Source organism: Saccopteryx leptura, chromosome 2 (assembly GCF_036850995.1).
Source record: "Saccopteryx leptura isolate mSacLep1 chromosome 2, mSacLep1_pri_phased_curated, whole genome shotgun sequence".
In the NCBI taxonomy this organism is placed as follows: Eukaryota; Metazoa; Chordata; class Mammalia; order Chiroptera; family Emballonuridae; genus Saccopteryx; species Saccopteryx leptura.
In genome coordinates this window covers 259,683,261-259,702,898 of record NC_089504.1, presented here as the reverse complement: position 1 = coordinate 259,702,898, position 19,638 = coordinate 259,683,261, and the positions used below count along the sequence as shown (strand labels likewise).

The 19,638-nt window shown below is 54.3% G+C and overlaps 1 protein-coding gene across 1 annotated transcript in view; it reads left to right on the top strand.

Annotated features, from left to right (window-relative positions):
• The window catches only part of KIAA0040 (KIAA0040 ortholog), a 29,001-nt gene extending 12,008 nt beyond the window's left edge, over positions 1–16,993 (top strand). Inside the window, exon 2 of the mRNA XM_066371568.1 lies at positions 13,762–16,993. Coding sequence (XP_066227665.1) covers positions 13,866–14,171 — 306 coding nt within the window. The 5' untranslated portion in view covers positions 13,762–13,865 and the 3' untranslated portion in view covers positions 14,172–16,993. The remainder of the gene's footprint in view (positions 1–13,761) is intronic.
• The last annotated feature ends 2,645 nt before the right edge of the window (positions 16,994–19,638 follow it).

The window sequence follows — 19,638 nt, the reverse complement described above, 5'->3', positions numbered from 1 at the left end:
CCAGGGGCATCAGGGGACACCCTGCTCCAGGCAGAGCATGGAATGTGTCCTTCAGAACTGGCTCAGCAGGGGGGACATGCTCGGCCAGCCCTGGGAAGCCTGGGCCACCCAGCACCACTGCACAGCCAGGTGAAAGCTGCCTGGTGGGGGTGGCCAGGTGGTGGGGGTGGCCCAGTGGTGGGGGGTGGCCAGGTGGTGGGGGTGGCCCGGTGGTAGGGGTTAGGGGTGGCCATCCAGCCACTCTGGGTTGGAGGCAAGAAGACCTCCCAGCATGGGAGCAAGTTGCCCCAGATCTTCAGGCCACTTTGACTACCTGGCAGAACCAGAACTGAGGGGTCGTGTTCTTGCCACGTCCCTGCTATTCCTGTCTGAAAAGATGCTGACTAGGACTAAATGTGCAGTCCCTAACAGCCTGGGAGCACATCCACGGTGCTGTCTGCTCTAACGCAGCGTCCACTCGCTGGTTCCTTTTAAACCTGCAGGACCAAGGGACGGAGAGATCAACCAGTCTCCCATCCAGCCCTGCCCACCGGGTCCTTCCATCCAGACCACACACAGTCACTTTCTTGTGTGTTTGTCCAACATTTTCTCCCATTTTGGAGGAACTGAGGCCCAAAGCAACTGAATGCCTTTCCCAAGGACACACGCTAAGTCACAGGTGAGAGTCTGAGGGGTCCTCAGACCAGTCTGTGAGCTTCCCCCACTCGTGACCCTCAGTCTCCCTTGCAGCCAAGGATTCACTCCTCTGACAAACCTGCAGGAGCCTCAACAAATACAACCAGAAGAAAGTCAGAGCCAGAATGGGGGTCCACAGGCTGTCCCCCAAGGAGCAGCCCTGCCCACCCGTCTTCGGGCACCACAAGGACACCTGTCCCCTCCTCTGGCTGCCACAAGCCAACCCCCTTCCCCAGAACCCTCTCCTGCCTTCCCACTAGCCGAAGCAGGGACACACCTCGCGACCGTTTGCTCTATCAAAATGTTCCCACCCGATGTCCTATTTCAAGTATCTGATACTTTGTTAGTCTGATTAAAAAAAAAAAAAAAAGGCATTCTGGGCTGTGCATGGGAGATAAAGCCTAAGGGCTGGTCTCTAACCTGCAGGCAGTCATGCCAGGAGGCCACCCTGCAGAGAGATGGGGACCAGGTCTAAGCTCCCCCACCCCACCCCCCACTCTTAGCAGCCCACGTGCTTCCCAGAAAGTCTTCTGTAGAGCTTGAGGTCTCCAGGAATGGTGGACAGAGATGGTGGATGGGGAAGGAGGGGGCCTTGAGACCAAGGCAAAGGTGTGTGTGTGTGTACACGTTAGGATCTGTGGGCGCCCCCACCCCGAATCTACAGGTGTGTGTGTATGTGTGTGTGTGTGTGTGTGTGTGTGTGTGTGTACACGTTAGGATCTGTGGGGCCCCCACCCCCACCCTGAATCTGTAGCTTAAACAGTTCTTCTACCCATTCTCCCAAATCACTTGTTTGCACATATTACAATGCCAGCAGCCCCGTCTGGAAAGGGCCTTTGGGGGGTGGTGAGGAAGGCGTTTGGGGGCAAGGGCCCCCAAACCAAGGGCATCGGGGAGGGCATGGTCATTCCCAAATCTATAACAGGAGCTTGGCGGGAACAGCTGACAGTGCGGAGGCACCTAGCGCTGCATCGCGTCCCCGAGGCTGAGAAAACACCGTCTGTGAAAGGCAGAGGGGCTGCTGGCCCGCGTGGGTGCTCAGTGCACACGCTGGGGACTCGCACAGGTCCCGTGCCTTCACCAACAACCACTTACCAAAACTGTAAAATGAAAAAACTGCCTTCGACATGTGGGAGGCAGATTTAAACCGGAGCAGACAGGAAGGGAAGGCTCATCTTTGGCGGCATCAGCCTACCGCCCAGAGCCGGCAAGTCCGAGCCCTCTGGGCTGGGCGCTCTGTGGGCCCGGGCGGGGACCAGGGATCGGAATGGGGGCATTTCAGCTCCTTCCCTCCATGGTTTGGCCTTCCCATCCTAAGCCTTAATATCACAGCAAGGTAACTCTGGGCCATTAACTGCCCTGAGCTTCAGTTAACATTCAATGAAGGGAGGAAACGGGCAGGAAAACCAAACCCTGTCTGTATGGCTGTGGCATTGCATAATTGTCTATTTTTGCCACTCCATTACTTCTCAAGTATTCCAGCCTCGCGACCACCTCTGAGAAAAATAAATCAGCCTTCCGGTTACCGCTGCAAAGTTTGCAGAACTCCGCGTTCCCTTCTGCAATCTTAAAGTGAATTACATGGCTTCGAATTTAAAGTCTTTTTTTAAAACCACCACCACCTGTGTGGGAGACCCGGAATCACACAAGTGCTTGGTTGTCTTCTTGCTTTTTCAAAAAGCACCCTTTCCCTCCAAAAGGAGGTGACGTTGGAAGACTTGGCCATCAGCTGCTGCGCCCCGCCTTTATTTGTGGAGGGGGACGGCCCCTCCTGCCCCCAACTGCACTCAGAGATGACCTCAGAGCCTGGCTCACCGTCTCCAAAAACAACACTTTACCTAGACACCCACCACACCCACAGACACTGGCTCCAAACCCTTCCCAAATAGGTTTGCAAAGTAAAAATGAGAGCTGTAGAACTGAGGTACTTCACTGTAACCATGGCAACAGGTTTCATTAGCACCAGCCCCAGGTTGTGGTCGGATCAAATATACACATATGGGCAAACACAAGTGTGAGTGTTGCTGCCGTGTGTGCCCACAAATTCTCCAGATTGGAAGCAGGCCCATAAGGATTCTGATTCATAAAGGGACAGGGGGAAAGGGTGGGGAGAGGCCAGGCAGGCGGCCCACTGCATGGGGATGGGCAGCCCTGGGTTCTCGTCTGAGCTTTCATTCAGCTTTTTAACATCATCCTCTACCACACGCGGCGGTGCAGTTAGATTGCAGTCTCCCCTTCTCGATGTCCCTTTCACACGTACATCTTGTCTGCTCTGCACAACCATCTTGAGGTCTACCTGGGCTGGCTGGTAGCTTCAGAGTGCAGATGAGGAAAGGGCTCAGACAGCTGACTTCGTGTCCACAGTCAGACGCTTGTAGGACAATGGGATGGAGACGAGCACTGGGTCCTCTGACTCCTAGCTCATTGCTCCTCCCATGGCGCCCCTCTGCCACCCTTGCATACTGTGCTGGGGATGTTTTCACATGTATTCATTTCTCTTGCCAACGTCCCTCCTCCTCCTCATGTGTCTGGTTAGTCAAAGGCCAAGTCAAGCCATTAAACGGGAGGTGACAGCTACAAGGCAAGGCTGGCCTTTGGCCCTCGTTTCTCCTGTTTGTGGCTCTCCCTACAGAGATGACAGCACTGAGAACAGTAATGCAGTCCCTACTCCAGGGGGAGCAGGCAGTCCAGGGACCGTAGGCCTGAAACGCCTGCAGAGACCAGGGCGGTGGCAGGACCAGGTGAAGTCACAGCGGGATGTTGGGACTCAGATGGAACTATAGTTAAACCTCTTCTGCACTTTAGAGCAGTCGCATGACCGTGGGCAAATCATCTCTGGCAGCCTCAGTTTTCCCATCTGTGTAATGGGTTGCACAGAAGCCCGCCTCCCGAGTTGTTGAATGAGGCCATGTCTGTCAAACCCTGATTACGCACACAGAGTTGGGCTCTTGGTAAGAACACGACAAATGGCGGCTTTTTGGCTCAACAGATCATCCCCTGTTCCTGGGAAAGGTGATAAGACAATGTGCCAGCCCTCTGTTCTGAGGCCTTGGCCTCCTGAGGTATCTATGTCAAAAGGCACCAAAGGAAAACAAGCGAGCATTCTCGCTGAAATGAAGAGGAGAAAGACGAGAGTGACGGGCAAAACAAGGCACCCCTGAGAAACTGGATCCTGGAGGTCAGGGCGGCTGGGAGAGGGAGGTGTGCTGGGAATGAGTGGAAATAGCGAGCAGGGGGTGAGGGGGCGTCTGCCCTGGTACCCCTGGAGCCGGCTGACTCAGTCTCCAAACCAGTGTAATGGAGAATTGATCAAACTCTGGTTACAAAATAATTCTTTAAATGGATATTTTCCCCTTTCATACAACATGAGCAGTAGAATAAAGAATATAGTGTTATATAGTTTTCAAGGCAATTTTAAGGCGCCCACTGTGTGGGGTGTACTTAAGCTGTATGCCTTCCACATATTATCCTTTTTATTCTTCCCAGCAATGCATGTATCTATCCATCCATCCATCCATCCATATATCCATGCATCCGTCCATGTATCCATCTATCCATCCATCCAGCAAATACTTATTGCCCACCCACTTCCTACCAGGCCCTGTGCTGGGTACTGAGGTTACCATGGATAAAACACCTAACCCTCTGAGAAATGTGTGAATATCTATTTATAGGAGAGAAAACTGAAAAGGTGCTCAAGTGAATGTTGCCCAGACTTCACACTACATTCGTGGAGGAGACAACATTCTTGATTGTGATTTTTCTGGTTCAGGAGAATAAACACCAGAACTTTTCCCTGGACAATCTTGGGGACAGACATGGGAGGAAGTTGTTGACCAGTGCGCATAGGCTGCAGATGCTGACTATATATCAGCTCAATTACACACAGTTGGAATTTTCAGAAAATCAGACGCAGCTTCTTGCACCTAATCATAAGGCTGAGCAAGAAGGACTAGTCGTTCGCAGAGTCTCTGGCCTGGACCCACTGGAGACAGTGTGATGAGGGATGAGCAGGGACAAGAGGAAACAGAGAGGACAGAGATAAAAGGGGCCAGAGACTGCAGGGCTTCCGAAAGAGAAAGTCCGCAGAGGCCCAGATTAAAAGCTCTGCACACCCTTCCCCTGCTCTACAGTTACTCTGTAGTTATCTCTCTGGTACCATCTCCGAGTTGATAGGGTGTCTCCTACTGCCTCTGTATTTCCCAGCATAGCTTAATTAATCCTTGATTGATTGAAAGACCGACTCATTGGAACCTGGAGTGGCATGAATGGCGCTTTTTAATTTTCTTTTCTGCTGAACCTGAAATAGAGCATATAGTAATTAGGAAAGGATCCCTTGTTATCAGAAAGCCCCGGCCACAATGCATCCTTTGTGGCTGAGCAAAAGGAAGGCAGGTGCTTACTTAGAAGTTGATAAAGCCCTCCCCACCCCCTACTCCCTGCCACTTTCAATGATACGGGATTTTCTTGATCATTATTTTCTCTTGAAACGAGTTACATGCTGGAGTATCTGGTGGCCTGTGGGCTAGATAATGGGTAACTGTCATCAAAGTCTGGCCTCTGATGTGACCGATGGTCACTGTCCCATGCCCTTCGTTGCCTTCCTGCTCTCTCTCCCCAGTGACCTGGGTTGACTGCTGAACTTTTTTTTTTTTCAAGCTGTCTTTCCTTTGAGGACCTCTGGGTTAACAGGCATGACGTCGTTCATTCATTCAGACGCTGGGCATCCAGACAGAATGAGACAGGCCAGAGCCCTGTTCTCGCAGAGATCACTTTTCAGCACAGGAAGACAGTCAGTTAATGTGCAAACCGAAGTGACAAGAGCATTGCATGGGAAGGGAAGTCTGTACTAGAGGGTGGTGGGGCAGGACCGTCTGGAGTGGCTGCCTGCAGGTGGGGCTTCGCTCAGCTACTTGGTTAAGAAAAGCCTTTGATGGGGTAACCGTTGAGGTTACATTTCAGCAGAAATGCACTTGAGCTGAGCACTGAATGTTGTAAGCGATCAGGTATGCCAAGACCTGGGGGCTAAACAAGGCTCTGCAGGGGGCACAGGCCTGAAGCAGGTGTGTCCAGGGCACAGGGGAGGGTGACACGGTCCGGCTCACGGTGAGAAGACAGGCTACAGGGAGGGAACAGGAGCTCCAGAGCCTGGTTCGTTAGCCTTCGCAGTAGTTAGGTGAGAGACAGTGGCGACCAAGCCTCAGAATGGAGAGAAGTGGACGGATCTGGGATAGATAGAGCCAGTGGGACCAGCTGAGGGGGTGCAGGTGGGGGGTGAAGCAAAACAGTTATATTCATCGTTCCCTGAGGCTTCCGTCCCCAAGCACCACAGACTGGGGACTCAGACCATGGTCTCACAGCTCAGGAGGCTGGAAAGGAGCTCAGAGCGCTGGTTAGCAGGGTTGGCTCGCTCTGAAGGCGGTGAAGGCAGAGTCCATCCCAGGCCCCTCCTTGCTTGTGAGTGGCCATCTTCTCTAAGTGTCTTCTCATACTGTCCTCTCTCTGTGCGTGTCCACCTCCATGTCCAAATGTCCACCTTTTCACAAAAACACCAGTCCTATTAGATCAGGAGCCCACTTTGCTCCAGTGTGACCTCAACTAAGTTACATCAGCACAAATGCTGTGTCCCAACAAGGCCAGTCTCGGGTGCTCGGGTGAGGACTTCTCCAGGCCAGTACAATGTAAATGGAGGGGGGAAGGGAGGCTGAATTCAACCCATCACAGGGGAACCAAGGACACACAGCCCGCCTTCCGCCTCGTCCAAGCATGGGAAGGGTTCACCGCTTCATCGAATGCTGACTGGGTGGGCACCGGCTGCGTGATGGGCACAGAGCGAGGCCGTCAGCGTGCAGACGAGCAAGGGCACTGCTAGCCCGCTGTCCCGGCACGAGAGGCACGTCCGCAGCACACGCCCCTTTGTACCGTCCTGCTTTTCAGAGAAAACTAACTCCAGCAGAGTAAGACCAAGGCCGTGGAGGTTACAATGAGAGCTCAGGAGAGGAAGGAGTCTGTCTGGGATGGTTTAGGGACAGAGGACCTCCGTGAGCGGAGCAAGGAAAGAGGCAGAGGGAACAGTGTGTGCAAAGCTCGCCACGGGAGAAAGCAGGACTGTGTGGGAGAACCTAGGGGAAGAAGGGTGGTGGGAGACGAGGCTGGGATGACGCGGGGACCCAATCATGAGAGAGCTGTCCTTGAGAAGCTTCGTGATCATCATCTAAGCAGTGAGGCAGAGGAAGACAGTGATCACAAGGGGGTTTGAGCAAGTGGAGCTGGCGGGAGGAAACCAGAGTCACACTGCGGCTCGGACAGTGGGGTAGCAGCGGGATGAAGGGGGCCTGACTTCCCAGAACCCTCCCTTCCTTCCTTCTCCGCCCTCGCGGCCCCACCCCCAGGGCTGCCTGGTGGCAAGCCTGCTCCGCCTTCAGGGCTCAGGAGCACCTGCGCACTGGCCTCTTCACTCCTCCAGGAGCCTTCCCGCCTCTGAGCCTTTGCCCTGCTGTTTCTGCCCCTGGAAGGCCCCTCCCTGAGCTCTGCACATGCCGGATCCTTGTCATCCGTCAGACCTCAGTTCCAAGTCCCCTCCGCGGGGCCAAGGCAACCATTCCCCAGGTCGCCCTGACAATGTGTCTTGGTTTGTTTGTTGGTTATCCCCCTTCTCTCCTGTGCTTTGGTGGCTGTCCACATACTCGGAGCTCATTAAGTGCATCGGTGGAAAGACAAAAGGACAGCCTGGGGTGGGGGAGAGGGTGGGGGGTGAGGAGGGAGGCTCCTGCAGGCTCCGCCCGAAGTGTGCCACCCGCAGAGAGGGTAAAGAGACTGCATACTCCGGGCTCCTCTGCACCATGTCTTGTCTTTAATTCTGAAATGGTGACTTTGAGAATAGACGAGTAATTCAGAAAGTGTCCCCTTACTACAGGCAAACGACAGAGAAAGGAAGTGCCCCATTTTGAAGGAAACTAGATAATCAATGTCACGACTGCAGAACCATCCCGAACTCCAGAAAGGTACGCAGAAGCACCCTGATTGAGGAGCTGACGGATGTTTGTTTGGGGTCAGATAATGAGGCACGCACGCACGTCTCGCCAGGCTTGGCTCTGAGACCTGCCCCGTGCACGGACTGTTACTTTTCAGGACAGCCTGTTATGATCAACTCTACTGAACAAATGAGAAAACAGCCCCAGAGAGGGGCTCAGCGGCCTGCCTGACGCAATCCAGTTAGTGAGCAGCAGAGTCAGGATCCGAACCCAGGAAACGTGGTCCCAGAACCAGCACCCTGAAGTACTTAGCTGAACCCCTCTGAGTCAAAGCTGCATTTTAGGAGGGTCGTTGCATCATCAGTGTGTGGTTCTTACACTCATTACTAACATTAGCTTTTTGTCACTTGTGCTTGTCAGCCTAAGCTGATTACTGTAGCAAAGAATCCTGAAATCTCCGGGCCTTTGCCAACAAAGGCTTACTCCTCACTCGCTCCACAGTTGACGATGGTCAGCAAGGGGGCTGGGCCTGTCACTCGGGAACGCTGCCCCTCTGTGCCATTCCAGGGCCTGGGAGTCCTCCCCACGGTCTTCTGCATGCGGCCAACCAGTGAGCAAACAGGGAGGACACGGGGGACCCCACGTTCCCTTGGCCAGAGCTCAGTCACACGGCCCCACAGAGATGTTTCGGGCTGAGAGGTCGCCTTGCCTGTGCCCAGGGCGGGGACGCGGTGGGCGCCTTGCCACAAGCTGCCTCAGTGCTTATTTTTATGGACTTTCGTAGGGAAACCTGGCAGGGGGAGGTGCCAGGAGTTGGAAGACATCGACCCTGGCCCTGACTCCACCAACTGCCATCTGTGTGTCCAGCGAGTCACAGCCCCTGCTGGCCCCTGTTCCCTATCAGCGTGGTGGGGTCCCAACCACAGGGCTCCTCTCTGCATTCTCCCAGTGCAGAGTGTCTACACGATAAAGCAACGTTTCATTCTTTTTAATAATCCCAGCGCTTCAATCAATTCTATATTGATGAACTATTTGTGCTTTTGTTCAAAATTGCAGCCACAATTATAACATTGATTCGTAGTGGAAAATACTACCTATTTTCCTCAAACACTCAATATCTAGTTACACACCACATATGCGTACTGTACGGAGGGAGAAAAGAGATTCCCACTTTGTATCTGGACCAATTACTTGAAGCAATTAATTAAACTGGGTAGATCCATCTCATCGTGCCCAGGGCCAGGTTTCAGTGTTTGATCCCAATAACTGTGCAGAAACACCTGGGCGCTTTGTCACGCACCGGTTCCTGGGCCCTCACCCCCGACCCTCCGTCCTACTGACTCAGGGTCCCCAGGGGAGCAGCCCCGGAATCTGCACTGTCTGTTCCCATGATGACTCGGGCAGCCAGAGTGGCCAGAGTCCACCGTGCTGTCCCCGGGCCCTCGGCGAGGAGGTGGGCAAGCACCCCCTGGCCACAGCGCCAGGTCGGAGGCTTGGTGGAGCCTCTGAGGGAAGCCCAAGGGGAGGGCCTTGTCCCCGACTTCCAGCCGGAGACGGCCCCACACAAACCCAGGAGTCTGCAGCTGCGGCCGAGAAACCCCTGAAAGTTTGGGGAGAGACCTGAACTCCCACCTCCCCAGCTTCACAAGAGGGCCCAAGATTGGAACTGCTGGTCACTCTGGAGTTGGTTTCGGGGATTTTAACCAGGTGCCATTGTGATCGTGATGTTCCTAGAAAGCCTTTACCAGCCAACAGGAACAAGGAGAGGCTGGTACAGATGAATGCCCGCCCCCCACTTGGGGAGCCTCAGAAGGAACAGCAGCCTGAGGACCAGCCCTGGACAGCCCTGGAGCAGCTCTCAGTTCTCAGGGGTGGGTCTGAACTTCCTGGGGGAGGAGCCTCCTTCTTCATCCACAGCCAGGGGTCCCAGAACCTGGGGCTGGGGTGGGGGCTGGGGCCTGCAGGGCCTCCCCAAACCCTACTTTATGAGCTCAGCAGTCCTCCTAGCAACACCAGATGCTCCCCAAGCGACCCTTCTCCATCCCTGTCACTGGGTCTAGAGTCACAGCCACAGCCCTGAGGACCAGCCACAAGCAGGAAGTGACCTGTGAAGCCCTGTCACTGGAAGGGGGCGGGCCCATGGTTCTTGGGCAGTGAGGCTTGGAGGTGAGGAAGGGATGGAGGAGAAGGGCCCAAGGCTCTCAGCCTGTTGCTCCCTGGCGATGGTTACATGCTCCACTGTTACAGGTTGTTTTGCAGCATTTGTTGCAGTTTACAAAACGCACTAAATGCAGTGAGCTCTTTCAGCCCTCACATCATCATCACAAGGACAGCTAACCAGCTCCCTTTTGTAGCTGAGGTTTGAGAACTCAGCAAGCTCAGACCCAGACGCTCCAGCTCCCAGACCATCGCTCTCTACCAACACCTCACACACCCTGGCATGTGGAAGTTTGTGGGAAGACAGAATGAATGGATGACTGACCGCTGAAGACAGCGGAGAACAGAGGGACGAATAATTTTGGGTTTCAAGCAAATCGAAAGTAACTCTTTCCTCTCCCCCGCCCCAGCCCCCACAACCACCATCAAACACTCAAGGTTGGTTGGCCCCTGCTTCTGTTTTACAAGAATAGATACTGAGAGCCAACACAAGGGTGGGTTTCCCGGGGTGTACTTCGAAGGCCCAGAGTGGGGCCTCTTTTGCAAAGCAGTCTATGGAAGCCCCGGCTTTTGATTCCTGCCTCCAAGGAGGTGTTTGATTGTTTCCTGGAAATGCTAATAATGCGAGACTCATAAATACTAATGAAACACTATAGATTAGCAGAGCGCAGCCAGTCACCTGGGGGACCTGGAAGAGAGTTCTTAGATTAAAAAGTAGAAAGAATACCTTTTAATCGAATCCTCTCTCCCTGCCCAGGACTGGGTTCCCAAATGTTAATGAATACTCTCCTCAGCAGTACGGGGAGCAGACTCAGATAAATCCCTTTAGGAATCCAGAAGTGAATGACTGACTTAGCTTTAGCTTAAAGAGAAATCTATTTATTCTCTCAGGTGCCGTGGGATGGACGGGTTTGAGACAAAGGTGGGGGGGGGGGGGGTAGGAGGGCCTGGGACATGGGATAAACCCATCATTCAACTACCTGCGGAGCAGCCTGGGTTGGAATTTGCTGATCATACTGGCCTTCTGTGACAAGACCCCTCAATGACCCTAACTCCACCGGGAGGTGCGAGGTTCCATGATGGTGGGGTCCTCGGCACTGAACACAAGGTGTGGTTAGAGTAGGTGCTCACTAAATGTCTGTGAGACGCATGGAGAACTCTCTTGAAGCATTTTCCAGAGCTCTTCACACCCTGTCATCTCCTCCTGGAGGGCAGGTCTGATCACAAGCTCCTCCTCCTGGTACAAAGCCCCCAAATTAGCACACTCCCTACGGAGGGCGCCCCCTGAGCCGCGGGGCCTCCAGGGGGCCCTGAGCTCCTGCCCTGGTCTGAGAGTCTCTCTGCCTGGACGCTCTGCACACCCTTTTCATCCACACTCCTCTGTCAAAAGCCTACTCATCTTTCAGGGTCTTCCTCAGGTGGCCGCACCTTCGTGGAAACTGTCGACAAGTGTCACTGTCTAATGCGAACCACGGAAACGCTGTGCGGAGAGCACTGGGCCCGGGAAGCTTGCACGTGGGATCAGAGCGCAGAAAAGCACCCACGTCCTCCTACAACACAGCAGCAAAGTCCCTCCTGATGGGCCAGAGGCTGCTGGGCCCCCAAGGTTGAGGTCGGAGCAAAGGTCATCCATAGCACAGGGAGGAGGAGACACGTGGAGTGAGGGGCGAGACAGTGGGGGCCGCCATGGGCTGCAGGGAATGCGGGCGGCTTCCCTCTATCGAGAGCCTGTGGGCTTGGTGGCACGTGGGCAGACACGTGGCACCATGTTCCCAGGCCCCTAGGGGGGCTCAGGCAGCGCACCCGGCCAGGTGTGTGACCTCTCAGCAGACTTGTCTTTGTTGCTGTTGAGTTTAAGTTTGGGCAGCCAGGTGTTGCTGTCAGCCTTCCCTCAGGCAGGACCACAGTTTTGTCGTGTGTCTCAGGCATGTGTGAAGTATTAACAATGGGAAATAAACCTCTTTGCCTACAACAGACTGGGATGAACCTTTACGCCAGTCTGGGGGAGTAGCCAAGTATCGTAAAATGCGTATATGCCAGGCTACCGGCCCAAACAGGTTTAATTCCACATGAAGGAAGAGGAGGCCAGAGGACACCTGTGCAGGGCTCCGCCCCGGGGCACCAGGAACCAGGCTCCTGCTCCCTCGCCGTGGGCCCTCGGCCTCCGTCTCCTCGCGGGAGGACTGCGGAAGAGCCAGGTCCACTTGGTAAGGCCAAGGTGTCAAGTGCCTGCAACAGTGTCTGGCATGCGATCAGTGCCATCTCACAGTCTCCCTTTCTTCCATGGACCACAGGGCACAGTGGCAGGGGCCCGTTTATACAACTTCACTAATCACACCATGAGGACGTGGGGCCACAGGCCAGCGAGCCAGGACTGAGGTCATCTGGGCTTGATGGACACACAGCCCTGGTTACGTGGGATGCTTATAGAGCGTGTCATGACAGTATCTAGACCCTGAGGACAAGCCCTGTTACCTCTGTAACACAGCGCCCAGGTGTGGCCACACATTTGTGCTCCAGGGCAGGGAGCAGAATGTCACAGTGATTCTGAACCCAAGTCCCCCAGCGGCTCCTCCACCGACAAGGCGCCATCCTGCTGCTCTGTTAAAAGCTCTAATTCACGTAAAGGTGATCAGGAAAGTATCAGGTGAAATACAAGTAAACAGTAACGTCTTCATCCTTAGTTCTTCCGCTGGCCTGGCAGCCTTGGGAGAGTATTGGACCTACTGCCCAGGGGCCTGGGTGTTTGTCGCAGCTGTATGTCCTCAGACATGTCATGTCCCCACTCTGGGCCTCAGATTCTTCATCTTTAAGTGAGAGAGTTGGTCAGGGTGAGGTCTAAGGTGTCCAGCCTGAAAACCAAGGACTCTTTGACCTCTGGGTCCCGAGCCAGCGTCTCACACCAAGAAGTCTCTTAGATTTCCTTGCATCACACTTGTCCTCTGAGTCTCGCCAGACACAAGGGCCTGTGGATTCCAGACCCGAAGGAGCCTCTATGACCTCCCACCTGAGCTCTGAGAGGTGGGGCTGGAGCCAGAGGAAAACGGGCCACTCTGCGCAGGCAGCCAGAACAGGCCCAGCTGTGAGCTGGGCTCGGGACAGGAGCAGGGAGGAGTCCAGGGACCCTGCCCCAGTTTCTGAGCACCACTGTCGAGCTGTCTTCAAGACCCCTTCTCCACTGAAAAAAGGGAACAGGTTGAGAAGGAGATGTGGGGAGACTCGGTGGAGGGACAGAAAGCAGAGACAAAGGTGATGAGGGAGAGGAGGATGGAAACAGGGAGAACCAGCAGATGGTCCCACCCCAAGCAGGATGCGTCCCTGTCAGACATGGGAGTAGGATGTAAGGGCGGGGGGTAGGTGCACGGAGCAGGGAAGGGGGCATGGAGGGACAGGAAGGAAGGCTGGGTTGTGGCCGGATGAGGACTGACAACCTCATAGCCTGGGAAGTCCAAGTCCCCTTGGGCAGGCAGCAAGACATAAACATTCCATCTCGTGCTGAAGCTTTCGTACATGTTAAAAATGGCAGGTTGTGTTCAGAGAGGCGCAGACACAAAGGTGTCCTTGGGGAGGACGTGTTCAGCACCCATAGGTGAGCTGCAACAGAGGAAAGACTGAACCGCTCCTGGAGGGGCCCCGGGAGCCGGCCCTTGGCCAGAGCGCTGCCTGGATGCAGTGATCCGCTTATCCAATGCTGACCCTCTGCTGTGTGCCAATCTGATGCCCTATTAATTTTTACATTCTAAGCCCAATACAGTGGTGTGCATACATAGCAAGAATTAATTAATACTTATTGGCTGAATGCAGGCATCTGTCTTATTGAGTCTCAATATAATTTCAGTAAACACTGTAAATCTTTGGTTCCCTTCTCTTTCTGAAGCCTAAAATCGATGACAATATTAAACGCTGCAGAGCCTTGCACTGCACGTCCCCTGACTTGTCTGTCCCTCTCCCGCAGGTGCAGCCGGGGCATGCGCAGAGCCGGAGAGGGCCGAGGAGCAAGTGCCACGCGGGCAAGGCTGTGTCCTCTGGAGCCCAGGACTCGGCCGTGAGCTGAGCACCATGGAGAAGGTCAGCTCCTTCTTCAGTGACATCTGGAACATCATCCTGACCAAACACCGGGAGGGCCTCTACAACACCGTCTGCCTGGGCGTCATCCTGGGGCTGCCGCTCCTGGTGGTCATCACGCTCGTCTTCATCTGCTGCCACTGCTGCTGCAGCCGGCCGGGCAAGAGCAGCCAGCAGCCCGAGCGGAGCGCGGGGAAGGGCAAGAAGAAGAAGAAGAAGAAGAAGGGTGAAGAAGACCTCTGGATCTCGGCCCAGCCCAAGCTCCTGCAGTTGGAGAAGCGGTCGTCACTGCCCGTCTAGCCAGGCAGGAGGCAGAGGTGCCCATCTCCAGGGGCTCGGCCACTGTCCAGCCGCACGCGGGGCAGGGCTCTGCGATCCCTAAAGTGTCCACAGAGGAACTTCTCAACCAAGGGACAAACCTCCGACTGAGTGTCCCCCGGAAGGCTCTCCCAGCAGGCACGCGGACAATTCCTGGGCACTGCCTTGGCAGCTGTGCGCCCAACAGTGAGGCTCCTTACTGCAGACTCAGGCATGCCTTTCACCTACTTCTGGCACAGCCCATAAAAAATTTTTAAAAAGCACAAGGACTATTTATCCATCCATCTTGATGTACCTCCCAAGTGCACACACACACACATGCCACACACACATGCAGTACATTATCTGCTCTTGCAAAAACATCTCATTGGAGGGCCTGGCACATATGCACAATCACCAGGCAAGGCGACACAGTCCATACCTGTTCCATGCACTACTCAGGTGAGAGATGTGTGCTATCTGACTCCTATCCCTACAAAACCTTCTGCTGGAAGTCCTCACAGTTGGACATTTCAGCAACCCGGTATAGTCTGCTTCCCTGTATAATGATGGAGTCCCACCAAGTGCCTGTGCTCCTGACCCCTCCCCTGGGAGGAAGTTTCTAGTGTGAGGGATCAGGATGCGTTGAAAGCTACTGTCCTACAATGCCGGACAAGGTCCTCGGTACCACCGGTCGGCGTTAGATATGGTCCAAGCCCTCTCTTTGAGATGCCGCCCCAGGAAGTACTCGGCCAGGCATGCTTCTCCACACTGGAACTCATAGCTCTGGGCAGTGACGCCTGGACAGCTACAGAAACCAAGTCACCTAGGTTACTCCACGCACTGCGGAGGGCGGTGTGTGCACTACAGGCGGAAAGGAGGTGTTCCCCCTGAGCTGGTGGCCCCAGAGGTTTTTAGCGGGAAGGAACTAAGACAACCACTGGTACCGCCCCGCAGAAGGCACACTGGCAATGACTTCTAAGGTTGTCATGCAGGTGAGGGACATTGCAGGTGGGATGCAGAAATAGAGTCTAAGTGAGAGCAGATGAAGTTCTATAGAGGTTTATTAGTATTTATCTTGAGGTTCAGGCAGGTGCCTTGTGCATGGGGTGGGGGGGTTTGCATACTGTCCATGGATGCTGCTGGGTGCGTGATGATGTGAAGGGTAACCCTGTAATACCTCGCCAGTCCCCCCAAGTGACCTTCTAAGTGAACCCACTGATTGCTGCAATGGATGGAGGCTGGGTGTCAGATTCTGCAGGGGGCGCATGCAGAACCAAGGGTCAGGCTGGCATGTGCGCCCTGAGGTGCACAGTAAGCTGAGGAGAGCGTCTCATTGGGCTGACGCTGGGGGCCCGAGTTAATCCACTCACATGATGAGCGGGTTGGTATTTTGATTGCATTGTGACCATATGGCAGTGATGGGTAACTCGCTGTGCTGTCAAAGTTCATTTGCAAAACTGCAGGGTGGCTGGCTCTCCTGAAATATTTTCCCAGGGAAGCTGTTCTAAATGGTGGTGAAATTGTGACTTAATAATGTAGCTAAACCATGGTACTTATAGTAGCAAAAACTAAATTCTGTAAGATGTGTGAGGGGAAAATGTGCTGTCTCTGCTCACTTGGGCTACCTGGTACTCACCTGCCCCCAGGTACACCTCAGGCCTGCGCAGGGGGGATGCTGGTGGCAAGTGCTGCCCCCGGGGACCCTGTGAGGCCCCAGGGGCCGCACATATTGTGGAACCTCCCACCCTAAGTGGCCCTAAGCATCCCAGGCATGTAGGCCCCTCACTTCTAAACCGCTTTGACCAGAGAAAGATATACCCGCCAAGTCCCTGTCCCCTTGTCACAAGGAGAGCTTGTCACGGAGCACCCAACTTGCCCTTGACATCACTGGCGGACTAGTCACCGCCCCACGTCCCCTGCTGCCCGCCGGGACAAGCTCCCCTTCCTGTCTGCACCCCTTAGTCCCCCTGAAATGGAGGACCTGGGGAGATGCAGGGGCTGGCGGCTGAGAGTGGGTCAGATGAGATCCAGGCGAGCCCCTCACCAGGAACACGGTTGCCATGACGACCGGCTGCTCATCTGAATTAAGACAGCCATCCAGTCGGTTGTCACTGCCATGACAAGGGCTCCGTCTCCACGTGCAGTGCCCTGCTGTCTCTTCACTGGATGGGCTTGCTCCATCTCGGGGAATCACAGGTCTCGCTTGTCCCCCACGGCCTAGGACCCAGGACACACAGCCCTGGACGAGGCCCGTCTATCCCCAGCTGGCCTGAGAGCCCCCACCCTGGGTGTGTGGAATACCGGGTGTCTGCAAGGAGCCCAAGGGACTGTCCACAGCCACTCCTTCCCTTCCCACTTCGTTCTCATCCTCTCTCTCTCCCTCTCTCTTCTCCTCTATCCCCTCTTCTCCCAGCTCTGTCCCTCCACTCACCTCCATCTTTACTCCTTTCCCTCCCAGCCTGTCCCAGACTCGGATGAGAGCCTGCTCGGCCCATCCCAGGGGTTCATACTCACAGGGACGCGGCAGGGTGTAAGGGAGAGCTGCCTGAACTGCGCGGGCGCGGAGGAGCCCCGGGGAGTCCATGCAGCTTCCCATACACGGCCCCACGGTCAGAGGTCAGAGGCCTTTCCCCACCGCTCGCTGGGCTCGCTATTTTATTTCTTGGGGGAGATGGGGTGGATATAAATACAGGGTCATCACCTTTTTAAGAAGACTAGAAATGGTCCAGGTTGTACAATATTTGTCAGTATTTTTTTTTTCCTGGAAAATTCAAACACATCAACAGAAAAAGTTATTTAAATAAAGTACTTTGAACCTAAAAGCCATGCCTGGCCTCCTTACTTGCAGTAGTCAGACAATTACTTTATTGACATTCGCTGTGCCCCTCCACCAGATATCACTCACCAATGAGGGATGCAGGGACCCCCTTGGGGACACAAGGCCCAGTGGTCCGGGCACTGCCCCTGCCCCACGATCACAGGTCACAGGACCAGGAACACTCACACGGCTGCCCACAGAGCAGATCTCAGAAGAGGCGCCTGTGCAGAAGGACCCTCCCGTGCCGGGCAGCACTTATACAATGCCCGCTTCCATGAGGCCAGCCAGTGTCTGCTTACAGGGAAGGTGGGAGAAGAGCAAAAACTAAGTGAAAATACACCTGTGAGTTAATACTGGCCCTGGAAGGAGAGAATCAAAACCCTCGATAGTAGCTGCTGGAGAGAGAGGCAGAGAGAGGGAGACACACGTATGGATAAATACTCATCTTTCTTTTTAGTTAGCCACAGCTTTGCATTAATTGTGAAACATAATGGTTACATGCTCCCTATCCCTTCCTTGATCATGCTAAACTGGTCATCAAAGCAGAAGCCATCTAGAAGAGTGCTGTCCAGTAGAACTAGGAATGACTGAGTTATTCTTTGTCTACACTGTCCACTATGGTGCTGTTAACCACACAGACCTCTTAAAATTAAAACGTAATGACCTCAAAGGTCCAATAGCTGAGTCACACCAGCCATATTTCACGGCTAGTGGCCACCATCCCGGAGAGTGTGGGTCTAGAGCTCATGGATGGCGTGGTCAAACACACGGCCACCAGCTAGGGCTGAGGCAGGAAGGCCTACGCCTTCTGTCCCCCAAGGTGGGGGCGTTTCTGTAGTGTTGGTGGATCCCTGAGCCCCCCTCCACACTCTCCATGACGACCTGAGGACTGAGCGCAGACCATCCATTCAGCGCTCTGTTCCCTCCACCAGGACTTGCATGCCCTTCCAGTGCAGTGGAGGGACTGTCACCAGAAACCGTGTGGGGGAGGAGCAGCTGCTGACACCTGAGGGGAGGCCACAGCCAAATGCCATCAGTGCCACCTGCCCAGCCCGGCCCTGACCCTGGGGTATGAATATAGATTTGGAAAATGCCATGAGGGCTCTCAACTCATCAGAACCCTCCACACCGGCTCCTCGGCCTTTGACCCTAGTATTACTACAAAATTCAAAGTCACAGGATTACAAGATACATAAAGAGTCCCTTCAACACAATTTTTGGTCTCTGTCTTAGGTTCAAAGGGATATTTTAAAATACCTATGATGCCTCGCTCGGGTGGCCACATGCACCCATACCTAACCTCTTCTTGAGGCTGTTCGTTCTGTGAGCCTTTCTGACTCAACCGTGTGCCAGGCACAGCGGGCGCCTGCAATACAACACTGTCTGGAGGGGCTCGCAGCCTGGTTGGGGGTTACAGTAGGAGGGTCGCTGCTCACTGGGAGGACGCTTCACAGCCAGTCTCTGGACAGGCTGGGGACACCCTCCGGAGCTGCCCAGAGAGTCTGGAGGAGGAGACCAGGGAAGGAAGGCACGTCTGCAGAGCCCACGACCTGAACATGCCACCTGCGGCAATGACGTGGGGACAGGGTCGAGTGTGGGGCTGGGACTCAGCGCCAGGGTTGTACGGACGCTGAGACGAGCTCCAGCTGCCACCAGGCAGGGAGGGCAGGCCCACGACATAAGTCTGTGAAAGCGCAGAGTGCATGGCAGTACCTTTCACAGGGACAGAGGAGTAAGCGAGAGACAAAGCACTTCACAGACAGCGCCTGGCTTCGTCGGAAGGGCTCAGTACATGCAAGGTGTTCTCAGTAAGGGCAGAAGGAAGATCAGGAGGAAGCGTGTTCCTGAAGTCAAAGGAGAAGAAACTTGCCAGAAGAAAGCCGGAGTCCACAGACTTACGGTGCAGAGAAGTCAAGAGGTAGGGATTGAAAATAACGGACATTTTCTACTCCCCTGGGTGTAATGCGTTCCCTAATTTCACCACACACTGCGGTGTCTACAGCATGACCAGCGGTCTGTGAATAAGGCTCCCAATCTGCAGTAGGGATGGGCAAGGTCGCTGAAGTATCTACCTGGCCTCCTTCTGTGCCCTCCGCCCACAACCGAGCCGCTCTAAGGCGGCAGTGCCCCCTGGTGGCCAGGTCGGGAGAGCGTTTGCATCAACATTTTTGTCGCAGTAACAGCAGTGTTTCCCTGAGGACATCAATACCAATTCGCCTCTATCACAGCTCCTCGGACTATTAACACGCTAAAGACTCATTGGGTTTTATGGGAGGTTCACAAACCTGTCTGAGTTGAGACTGCCACGCTCATTTGACAGATGAGGGACTTTTATAATTCTAAGTCTTAATTGTTGTTAGAAACATTTCTGGTGACATGTGCCAGATTTGACATCACTACATACAGGAACGCTGCTCTAACCACACAAGGCTTGCCCAGCAAGGGGAGATCAGACCGTATGGCAGCTGAGCATGTATGTTCCTGTATTCCCTGCACACTCCTCCCATTCCCACACCCATTAATGAGAAACAGCCTTTGGCAGTAAAAATCCTGTCTTATTCACCACATCCCCAATACCCAGCTCGGGACCTGGTGTGTACATACTGCATACACTAAATAAAGTCATTGATTAGCGGGAAACAGAATCAC